At 40.2% G+C, this 12,477-nt stretch overlaps 1 protein-coding gene across 3 annotated transcripts in view; it reads right to left on the reverse strand.

Annotated features, from left to right (window-relative positions):
- The window catches only part of ZMYM2 (zinc finger MYM-type containing 2), a 72,047-nt gene that overhangs the window by 39,174 nt on the left and 20,396 nt on the right, over positions 1-12,477 (reverse strand). For all 3 annotated transcript variants that reach the window (XM_054973447.1, XM_054973448.1, XM_054973446.1), the window contains 2 exons: positions 4,475-4,760; positions 2,508-2,673 (listed from right to left, as the gene is read on the reverse strand). In XM_054973447.1, coding sequence (XP_054829422.1) covers positions 2,508-2,673; positions 4,475-4,760 — 452 coding nt within the window. The remainder of the gene's footprint in view (positions 1-2,507; positions 2,674-4,474; positions 4,761-12,477) is intronic.

Genomic DNA, 12,477 nt, shown 5'->3' on the forward strand with positions numbered 1-12,477 from the left:
AGCCCTGACTCTTTTGGGAGCAAGGAACATGTTCTTTTTCAGCAAAGGGAGCCCATCTCCTGACTAAAGATGGGGGGGGGGCAGCGCGGTCAGGTGAAACTTGGACAAAGGATGGAGAGAAGTGGACTCTACAGCATATTCCAGGTTCACAGTGTTCAAGACCCAATGGTCTGAGGTGATCTCCTCCCAGCTGAGAAATACTGACAGAGGTCAGTGAAAGAAGTGCAAGAACTTCAAACTTGCTTCTTAGTTCCTGACATTTTTGTTGGGACAAAATTTGTTAGTGAGGAGGAGGAACTACATTGCAAAGGAAAAGATTTCTTCAAGGGGCATCCTGTTGGAGGATGATTTGAAGCTTTTACAGAGTGTCTGGGGACAGATTGCCAACACCTGGAATGCTAGGGCCTCTACAAGGATTGAGTCTGGTCCACTGACTTCACTGTAATACACAGTTTTTGAATTAGCTCCATGGTGCCATCAGTTTTTGACCTGAAGAAGTCTGCCCATTCAATACGCCCCTGGGAATCTAGTTCTAAGAGTGGAGCCAGGCATATCATCCTAGGCCTACTACGGCTGCCATACATTTGAAGCCTCTCTCAGCAGCATTTTGCTGTTCACACCTGCTGGTTTGTAACCCTGACAGCTTCATCTCAGAAGATCTGGAAGGTATTCAAAAGCTGGGGAATTTTTTTCTCCCCACATAGGAAGAGCTAGTATTGTAATGTGCAGGCTTGGTAGTTAGCTATTTTAAAACAACATAGCCCCAGTGGTATAAACTTTGTAGCTGAATTCACCCAATTTCCTTCATTCTTGGTCAGTAGGGGCAGAATTAGAGTTCTCTTTACTCTTTGCCAGGGCTGCCTTGACAATGAAAAAGTTGGGTAGTGGGTAGGAGAAAGGGAAAGAACAAGTATCTGAGTTGGTAAAGGTTGATGGTTTTCCTCAACATGCGCTGAATAGTGGACGGCTTTTCCCAAGATGCTAAATCCTTAGCAACAGAGACTTTGAACTGGAGGAAGGGTGAGAGGCACGTGAGTCTGAATCCAACACAGCCCAAATAGGATCCGGTTTAGCCCAATATCTGTGAACTGCAGGTCCTGGACAGCAGCTGTTATAACCTGTTCTGCACAGAGGCAGCCTTCCTCTGGGGAGAGGAACAGCTGTAGTTAGGCAAGTGGTCAAATGGAGAAGAATCTGATGCTCAGCCAGAGCAGCTATCAGAACCTGACTGGTGGACAACTTGAGTGGCCTGTGAGGACTGAGAGGATTCAAAAAGAGAATGCCGTCCAGGTAGAGTGGGATAAAGCTGAGATGTCAATACCAAGGATGAAGGTCCAGGCTGGCTCGTCACAGAATGCTGATATGACAATGGAGGTGTCAGAGGAGGTCCTCAGAATAAGTAGAGAGATGCCAGACATGGTCTATGCCTGAACAAACATGGAAACCTGAAACTATATAGAAGAGTCTGATGTAACAGATGTGGCATTTAATTGGGTGCCTGACTTGATGAGAATATCAGATGCAGTGGTTCTTGGCCCAGTGCCATGAATAATGAGAGGTCAAATAATCATTAGTTCAGTGGAGGTGGCACAGCAGCAATCTCTGACATTTATACGAATAACCTAGAGATCACAGCAAAAAGGTTGTGAATGAGACAGCACCTCATGTCTACTGGAAGACTGGTGTGATGACTGGCACCAAGAATAACTTTGGACCAACGCTCAGCAATATTGCCAGTAACGGCCAGTGTAGCAGTGTGGATATAGAGTGACGATCATTGTGGAAGTATGGTCTGACATCAGGGCTGGTTTGATCATCCCTTTCTATGTCAAGATGTCTCTTTTCTCTGAACAAGCATAAAGCCCATCAATGTAACTTACTCACTTATATGGTTCGAGAACACTAAAGAGCTCAAGCAGGATAACCTTCTCTAAATCAATTTAAAAGAATGTTTGCAGGATTCAGTATTATGAGTCTCATTTAAACACAGCAGACAACAGTTATGACTACCCGTTGAGGGGAGTTTGCTGCTACAGCCATGACAGTTTTTAAAGGAGGTTGTCTTTACCATGAAGAGATGACAAAGGGATGCAGAGAAGGCCAGGGAGCCTTGAAGACAATTTTCCAATTTTACTGAACTCATACAGAAGTTGAAAATCTGGTGATGTATGTGTGGCAAGAAAAGGTCCTTGGAAAAATCCCACAATGGTGTCTCTGTTGTGCCAGAGCAGTCCGTGAGAGAGGGGATTTTTGTGCCTATTTTATACCTCTAGAAGTTTCCAAAATCATTGCTGTGCACATGCATAAAAGTCCATCAGTATAAGCAGCTCACATACATGGTTCCAGAACACTAAAGAGCCCATGAAATATCAATGCACCTTTAAATAATATTTTTCTTCTGTTAAGAAATCCTACCCTAATCAATTAATTATAGTATCAGAGGATTTTGCCCCTCTGATCAAATAGTGATAACATTGTTTTAATGAATATGAAAAATGCAAACAAACCTCTGTTAGTTTACCACAGATCGTGCATCTTGACTTATTCAGGATCCCTTTTGATGGATTCTGTTTGTCTTCATAGAAAGACAAGCATGATGTACTGCAAAATTCCTGGAACGACTCACTTGAATCGACCTGAGCAACAATGGTACCTTTCATTGTTGTTATATCTCTGAAAGATTAAAAGAAACACTGTCACAAACACCATAAAGGGTTGGGGACATAGCCCAGTGGTAGAGGACAAGCGTCGCGTGCTTAAGACCCCAGGTTCAATCCGTAGTGCCTCAAGGTACAGGACCGCAGGTACTGAGGAAAATCAGCCTCTATCTAAGAATATGGCTATACAATACCTAAGGAGACTACAGTGAGCTAGGTGGACCATTATTTTGATTCTGTCATTTATACATTTGTAACTTTCTAAAAATCTTTATATTTACAAGTTTCACTATATAAAATCATTCCATATTTATATCTCCATTCAAGTGGTTGGGATGCAAGGGATGCAAATAAGCATTCTGCTGGTTCGAATCCCACTAATATCGTGAGCTCAGCAGGTGGCCTTGTGTAAGCCACTCCTCTCAGACCCAGCTGTATTGTGGGGCTAATAACAATGACCTTGCTTACACTCTAAGTGGGGCACTGATCTGTCTAGAAGAAAGGTAAGTGCAGTTGTTATTGTAGTTATTATTCAACTAAAAAGTGGGAACCATTTGACATTACAAAGAATATATTAAAAAACGTATAGAAGTCCAGATTTCAATACTAAACTATTTAGGGTTAAGAGGATAATTAAATTTTGATCCTTCAAGCTCTGTGTTAGCTAATTTCTGCTGCCTTTTGTTGAGTATGAAGAGGATGTATTTAAATTTTTCAGTGAAAAACAAAGACTAAGACCATGATCTGAATTGTCGATTCTATAAATTATAACTACTGTAAATAAATAAAATAAATTCTGAACTCCGAGACTAAGGGCAAGTCCAGACCATGATCTACAAAATCAAAAGTTAGCCAAGCCCCAAGGGCATATACGCTCTATCCTCCCATCTAATTTTTCTTCTTTAACCATGGTTTCATATTACAAACATACCTTAAGAACCATGGCTACACATACCCTGTACCCTTTTTTAACAGGAGGCCAAGGGCCTTGTTACATGCAACAGATCGATAATTAGATCTCCCATAACCTTTTAAATGCTATAACCAGTTGCAGGTATAAGGTATAAATTCAGATTGGGCTGCAGCATGGCAGACAGACATTTTTTTAGCACTCTCCTCCCCCCATCACTGTGGTTGGGAAAATGTCATGAGGAAAGAGAGAAACTTTCCTCTCCTGATCAATTGTATCCACTCTCTTTTTACTGCTCTCCCCCACCCCAAGGCTGCATTTAAAATGACTGGGGGAGACCTGATTAGACCCACAGATCTAATCGCGTCTAGCTTGGTCCAGAATTGTTTGAACTGGGTCAGCAAGCTGGGTTAGTTAAGATCAATATTAGAGTGGCTACAACATGTGACAATGGGAGAAAAACTTGAATAATCCAGAAAGTTAATTCTGGAAAAATAAAATTTCAGTTATTTCTTTCCTCTCCCCTCCCCCAACCACCACGCACCCTGCAACAAAACCTGGCACCACCAGTAATGCCACTCAACATGACTTAAGAGAGCATAGAAACCAAAGCACTCAAAGATATTAACGGCTAAACAGTACGCTCCTCTTTACAAGAGTCAGTTTTTGCACAGAACAGTATTACATAGAAAAAAAGAGTAACAACTGATTGAGAGAACCAGCAATATTTTCTATAAATGCCAGCTGTGCTTTATAGTTATGCCCATCAGCCATTTTGGTTTTCAGCAGTAAAAGAAATGCCATTCACTCACATCCCAACTACTTGATTTCAGTATACATCTCTGAGGAATTTATCAGGAATACTGAGCATACTAATAACGATTGAGTGGAAAGACACAGCCCTTACTTTTTGCACATAACACAGAGTTTCTTTGGAGCTGGTTTATGTGAGAACGATGAAAGGCAAGTAGTGGAGCAAAAAAGGTGAATCGATCCTTTCCGCTGATAGGCAGTCTGGCCCTTCTGCAAAGGCTTTTTGCAGTTTGCACATGTCACTTTAACCTGCTTAGAAGGCTGCTGTTGTGCAGGGGACTGGAAGACCTGTTTGGGAAGGGAGGCCACCGGTGACAGAGAATCCACACCTGGTTGTTTTTGATTTCTGGGAAATGAAGCTGACTGAGATATCCAGGAATCTTTAAGAAATAAAAACAAAGAATGTTAAGCAAACAAATTACTAAGGCAACATGCTGGCAAGCAAGTGAAGCTGAACAATATTTCATTAGTACTGAAGTATATAGGGAGACCCAGCCAACTTAACCAGAAGACCAGCAGCAAGTTTGGTCTAAATGTTAGGAATACACTAAATCAAGAGGCGCAACCTTAAAAACAAATGCAAGACAAAATTAGAAAAAGATCTGCTGATGTTTTTTGTTGAAGTAGGGCTGATATTTAGTAAAGGCTCAAAATCCCCTATTTCATTAAATATTTGAGAAAGGATGGTTTAAAATGTTATCTCAGTGGTAGTTAATATCTTGAGTCCCCCCTAGGGAGAAAGATAGGGTATAAATGTAGTAAATAAAATATAATTATAAAAATGGTGTCTTGGGCCACTCTCAACTGCAGGAGAGGTGGTGTAAGTTTTTTAATAAAAATAAATGGTTAACAATTGAGATTTTTCATAGATTGTACTACCTGAATTGTGAAAAATATTATCATCAAAAATATGTACATATTTTCTTGTATACAGAGAATCTCCTATCGACAGATTATATTGTATTTCACTTCCCTCGTGTAACAGCAGGATATGAGTCCAGTGGCACCTCAGTGTGTGTAATCTGCCTTGGGTCTCAGTGAGAAAGGCGACTATAAATAAACTGATGACAATGATGATGATGATCACAGCAGGGAGACTAATTATTAGCAAATTACTGGAAGGGAAGTTTAAGACCAGCAAACAGTGCAATCCTAAAAAGAGTTACTCCCATCTAAGCCCATAGAAATCAATGGGCTAAGATTGGAGTAACTCTTTTTAGGATTGCATTGAAAATTTGGTTGCCTTAAAGCATGGGAATTATTCAGCACTGTAAATCCAACTACATATGGAGCATCTTGCACCAACTTGGATTATTTTAAATCAATTTAAATAAATTGTATCAAATATTATGTAGCCTACTATTTAACGTGAAAAATAATTTAACAAACACAACCAAAAATAATGCATTAAGAATATAAAGTGGACTGGAGTACAATAACGCATAAGCATTTGACATTTTAAAATTACAATCCACTGGACATCTGACTATTAAAAGGATGCACAGTATCTTCAAATCTAAAAATCTTTACAACTTTTTCCCTACCTGCCCCCCCCAAAGCAATGGCCCCTCACTTAAAAGTTACCACCCCTGCAAATATATATTGTGGGAAGCTGAAAAATTAGTATATTGATACAAAATGATTCAGCAATTTGGAATGGGATAGTAACTTTGCACTGGAGGAAAGAGCCTCAACTAGACTTTACTTATGTTAACACAGATGAAAATTGTGCAAGTCAGTGACATATTTGCTTAGCTAACATGCTTTGTTAAACCTAGATTCAGACGTTTCATTCATTTTTGAGCTAAACAAATACTGCATTCCAGTAAAGTTCCTCATTCTTCTGCTGTTGGAACCACAACTCCAGCAACTGAATTTAATGAATTCAGTAAATCAAGTTTTATATTTTCACTTACAGCATGAACAAAGAATACCACTTGGTCTGATTTACTTGAAATATTCAGAGTATTTATAGATATGGTAAAGAATCCAAGGACTTCTCTTTAAATTTTGTACTCATCACCAGTGCCAGAGTACAAATTACACACATAATGGAAATATGGTGTCAAATAGGAAGGAATCAAGTTCTGTTTGTTCCTTTAAGACACATGCAATGCATACATGCATGTATATTTCACACTCAATTCCCAAATATAAACTATCATGGAAGACGGTCTTCAACTACAGAAATGGCAAAGGTTTTGCAAAATGTAGTAGACAGAACAGAGAACCACCAATTACTTCCACTAAGCATTTAAAGTAACAATTAGACATGGTAAAATCTCAAAAATGCTCTGCATCTCAATTGTTTACATATTTGTTTTTAATCTGCACAAAGGCCAATGTGAAATGGCTGGTATACCTGTATACAGTTTCAGATTTGCCGGAGCTTTACGGTATTCAATATAATGAAGTGCTAATGTCTTCCAACTGAAACTAAAGCTCTCTTCCTCAACCCCCTAGTTTCCAGTGGTAACAGTGATCGTGGGAAACAGTATACTACCTCTATTCTGTCCGGAAGGCTGTCTTCAAACTGCAGCAGCTAGCCTTGAAAGATCTAATCTCTAATGAGTTCTACATTTTAATCAATGCAGAGCTACTAAATCTCCTCACAAGTATTTAAGCTTGTTTTATCAATTTCTAAATAGCAAATTATAATGGCCAATTGATAACTGTATTCTATTTTAAGCAATAGTAATTAAATCAACTTTGCTTTCTTACAGAAGTGGAATTTATCATGTATGTATTGTTTCACATGGATCAGTATTTTCACTAAAGCAATGAGGTATTTCAGTAACTACTTATATTAGGAAATTGTTCGAACCATATTCCCTATTAGCATTTGCCAGTAGCGGTGTGCGCTTTGGGTTTCCGAGTCGGGTAAATGACCCGAATTGGACCTGATCCATAAAGATTAGGGATATCCAAATCGGGGCCAGCTTTCCAAAGCATTCGGAATGCTTCGGGGCTGAGTTTAAAGGGCCCCACCGCTGCTTGCAAGTGAGTAAAATACCTTAATTCCGAAGCTGCTTGCTAAGGTATTTGCGGATTTTTTTGAAGCGACCTGGCCCTGCACACTTGTGAACTTGAAGCGACCTGGCCCTGCACACCCCTATTTGCCAGTGTAACCAAAACAAAATCTGCAAGTCTTTGGTGATTTTATTTAAACATTTTTACCACACAAAGGTTACCAGAGGGAGTTCCAAAGAAAGGATAAAACAGTTAGATCATCAAAACATGAGTGCCCTGGATGAAAGGAAAGACATATTCGACTATGTCAACGAAGACACCAGTTAAGGTCTGCAAGCATGTTAGACTCTATCAACCTTTAGCCAGTGTTTCATAGCAGTTAGAGAGTTGGACTACAGCATTATTTAATTATTTGTATTAGGCTGATGTTTTATTGTGATTTTATTGATATATTATATTTTTGTATTGGTTTTTAATTGTTGAAAACCACTTCAATATCTTAATTGAAAAGAAGTGGTATTTAAAAAATGAATATATAAATAATGAAGTAAATACATAAATCAAGGTGACTTTTTCAATCCTTAGCATGTTCATGAATAGTTTATAACAAAAGTGATAAATAGGATTCCTAACTGAATAATATTTTTCCTTTAGATTTATTAACAAAGATAACATGGAACTCTGAAGAACTGCTCATTATGGCAGAACACAAGATAAAGAGATATTGAGATGTTTCGTTAGAACAATACCTTCTTCCATGAAATTCTTCTCCCCATGCCACAAAGCATAGCACACGATTCAGATACCTGACCAATCTCAATTTTCCATTGTATGAAGCCTCAGGTTTTAAAGCCTGATTTAAACTTTCTGATAACATTACATTAGGAACTATCAGATGTACAATTTTTTTTAAAAAGGTCTCCCATTTGGAATACAGAATTTGAATGGAACATACTATCGTTCCATGGTTTTTGAAGCTATGTTTCAAACATTCTAAAATGTTAGTCACACTCACTAGTGCAGCATAGCATGTTAAACAAGGGGAAAAGGGAGGGTAGATATTTTGGCTAATATTCTAATAAACTGCTAAAAAAGGCACAACGTCTACTTAAAGAAGTGAAACAGACTAAATCATCATTTGTTTCATAGCTTTTATAGGAATTATAAAATAGTATATTGTAATACAGCATGGGCTGGAGTATAAACTGCATAAAACCTGTAACCAGTTTCCTCAGAAATGTACTTAAAAGGCATGCGTGGGCATTTGGTTGTATATGAAATGGGTAAGCTTTGGAAAGGTAACTCAGATGTAATACTCTTTAACATAAGTAATGGAGATTTTACTTCACAGAGTTGTCACGAAGGGTTGTAAAATCATTTGGACATTAAACAACTCTACAGAAGCAAGCAAAGTTCTTCAAGGTTGTTTTCATTTCCACTCAGGTTTATATTCTAAGAATCTGAAGTGCCACTCAGACAGTAATTTTCAACACATCCTATTAACCCACTCTTGATTAGATGGCATTTCTACATGTCTGCAACTGTAGGTCAGGTAAAAATTGTATCATCTTGAGCAATTCAGTTTTCATTAGTTTTAAAATCTTCTAGCTTAGAGACAAGCAGAACTTGACTAATAAAATCTCAGAAGTCCAAGAAGGGCTGAGCAATAGGAGTGTGCGCTTCGGGTTTCCGATTCGGGTAAATTACCTGAAACGGACCTGATCAGTAAAGATTAGGGATATTCGAATTGGAGCCAGCATGCTGGCCTCGATTCGGAAATCCCTAATCAAAGCATTCAGAATTCTTCAGAAATTCCTAATCAAAGCATTCGGAATGCTTCGCGGCTGAGTTAAAAGCGCCCCGCCGCTGCTTGCAAGCAGCGGCGGGGCCCTTTAAACATCATCTCACCCCACTGTGCTGGCGGCAGCAGTGGCTCTGGCTCCTCTACCACTGTGCTGCCGCCTGAGCCTGCGGGGCAGTAGGGAAGGCTGGAGCCGCTGCCGCCTCCAGCCCTTCCTGCCCCTCAATTGGCTGCAGTGCGCCGGCGGCCATTTGAGGGGCAGGAAGGGCCAGAGGAGGCGGAGAAAGCCCTTTCTGCCCCTCAAATGGCCACCGTGCTACCGCCGCGCCACAGCCAATTGAGGGTCAGGAAGGGCCAGCGGCAGCGGCGGCCTTCCCCACCGCCCCACAGGCTCAGGCGGCAGCATGAGCCGAAACAGCTGGCTCCAGGCTGTTGCATCCTCATGCTGCTGCCGTCGCTGCAGCCTGCCACCCAGCTGACAAAGACCCTCCCACCAGGTAAGTGGGTGTGGGGTGGAGGGGTTTCCCCAGGGTGGGTGTGGGGTGGAGGGGTTGCCCCAGGGGGGAGGTGATGGTGGGGGAGTTCCCCCCCACTCACTTCAGTATGCTCCGAATATTTACGGAGCATACCGAAGCGAGTAAAATACTTTCATTCTGAAGCGGCTTGCCGCTTCAGAATTAAGGTATTTCCGAATTCCCGCCCCCCGCTTCGAGTAAGCCCGAAGTGGGAAACCCGAAGTGACCTGGCCCTGCACACCCCTATTGAGCAAGGCATGCAGTAATTAGTGGACGGGACTTCTGTGACTATGCAACTTCCTGTCCAGAGAATTACTCCTATCTGCTATTGTGTAAAATTGCCTAATACAGAGGATAGGGCTTGAAACAATGGGTTTAAACTATAGGAGGGAAGGTACTGGCTGGACATTAGGAAAAACTTCTTCACTTAAAGAATAATACAGCAGTGGAATTGGATGCCTAGAGATGTGGTGTGTTCCCATTGGCAGTCTTCAAGGAACAGCTGGATGAATACTTGCCTGGGATGCTTTAGGCTTTTCCTGAATTGGGCAGGGGAGTGAACCAGATGATCTTCAAGGCCCCTTCCAGTTCTAGATCCTATATGCATTATTTGGGGCATGGGGCTTGGAATTTATTTTGGCATATAACAATCAGTATTTTGTTTCTTACATTCTTCACCCTTTTTCTGATCCAAATCAAACTGATCATATTGACTTACACTATGTAATCCGCCACGAGTCTCAGAGAGAAATGGGGACTATAAATAACATCAAAAATAAATAAAATCTGTTACCAAAATCACCACCAAATTGTTCTTTACAAAATGCTAGATTTTAGTTCCTCCTTTCCTTTCTCCAAACCGTTGCTGTTTGGGCAGTACTTTCTGCTACTGGCTGCATTCTAAAAAAAATAACTCCTCTGCATTAAGCTGCCTTTCTTCAGGAACACTAAGAATGACATCTAACTTCTTTTTTATGTAATATTTCTCTACATTTACTGTAAAACCTTGGTGTAGCAAATATGTAATTATACTTTTTCTAAAAGTCAGATACATTCCAAGAGGTAGTTAAGCGGATTCCAGAGTCTGTTACCACGTAGATGTTTACAGTAAAGCCTGTTTACTCAATCTGATTTAGACACTCCAAACTTTCATATTTTATACCTACCATTGTAAGAGTTCTTCAAGAAGCAACATATTAACCAGCTGATGCTCAATTTGGTAATCATGGATTGTGTGCCACCCTTCTTTGGGGCAAGCCCCTACCTCCTCTTTTCACTTTGGAAGATACACTGTGGTTAGATTGTGATGATAGGAGCCATAGTTAAAGCAAAACAGTTTAAAAATCACTTCTCACCAAGACTAGAACCTGCAATTGGATGGGAACTATAGTTTGCAAAAGGTATTTGTAGACCACATTTCTTTCCAGCACTGAAAAGCTGCATGCAATATCCATGAAGAGATGAGGGAGTAAAATGTGCAAATCTATGATGGACCCCCAGTTGACAAATGGCTTGGGGAAAAAATAAGGCAGCACTTACATCAGGTAACTGTCTTAATACTAATCTTAAGAACAGTGCCATCTGAAAGACATTCTATGGACATGTGTGTATATACATGTGTGCTCGTACGTACACAATTCCTACTTCTCCAGGGAAAACTACACTTTGTAACAAGCATGGGACTGCTGCTAAAAAGAAGCATCACCCATTCTCTCTCATATCCAGTAGTAAGAGCTACCCAGCCCTGATAGGTAATGATACAGAACAGAGAAAATTTACAACAGCGTAAGATCAGATCACAGCGTATTACAAATGGTGTTAAGAAACAGGGGCAACATTTTTAACTGCATCTACAAGTTTTGTAAACACACAGTACAGATTATATCCTCCCAACCACCAGCACAATGTGCTGTCAGATGCAGATCTTTCTGACTTTCCTCAGTAACCCCTAAAAGCTGACACTGAAGTCTATGGGTACTTCATGGACAAAAAGCTGCACATATTGGAGAAATTAGTGAAATAACACTTCTTTGTTCTTCTGCCAGCAACGCCTGAGAAGATAGAAGACGAGTGATTTCACCCAGTTTACCTTTCTCACTGCAGTCCCTGACCCATGTTAGCTGCGTAGGCCCCACAACCTCCAGCATCATTTTTTCAGCGATTGTATGAGAAATGCTGGAGAAAGTCCATGTTTTCCAACACATACTGGCAGTCTGTAGGATGCAACTATGTTCACAAGTGTACATAGAAAACGAGCACCTCTTTCTTCCTATTGGACTAAAGTATGGTAATGAACTGAATGCCAACTAACAGAACCTTGAAAAATCCCATCCTCGTACTACTCTCTACGGAGACAAAGCTTACTAGAGTGGCAACTCATGAAGTCCACTGGAGCTATGACGCACTTTTTCAGAGCAACTGAGCAAAGGCTGGCTTTCTGAACCATGTGCTGCCCTTGCTGAAAAAGTGTCAATTATTCCCTAATTTATAATTTATCACGAAGTCAGGTAAGCAGCAGATAAAATGGTTGCTATATTATTAAAATGTATGCCTTGACGTTTTCCTTGAGGGGGAGTGGGATTCCATTTAACATACCAACAATTTTTAAGAAGTGAATTCTAAGTGATGATGGACTACAAGACAGACTGGCTTCTCTAAACGTAACTAAAATTAAAAACAAAACACCTTCATACTGTTATCCCAAGAAGAACTAGTGTTTCTTTTTTAAATGAGATTTTGGTGAAATACGAATTGTCTCCATTCAAATCACCCACACTCTCTAGACAGAGAATTGGCATACCTTGCTGATTT

This window comes from Eublepharis macularius, chromosome 3 (assembly GCF_028583425.1).
Source record: "Eublepharis macularius isolate TG4126 chromosome 3, MPM_Emac_v1.0, whole genome shotgun sequence".
NCBI classification, from domain to species: Eukaryota; Metazoa; Chordata; class Lepidosauria; order Squamata; family Eublepharidae; genus Eublepharis; species Eublepharis macularius.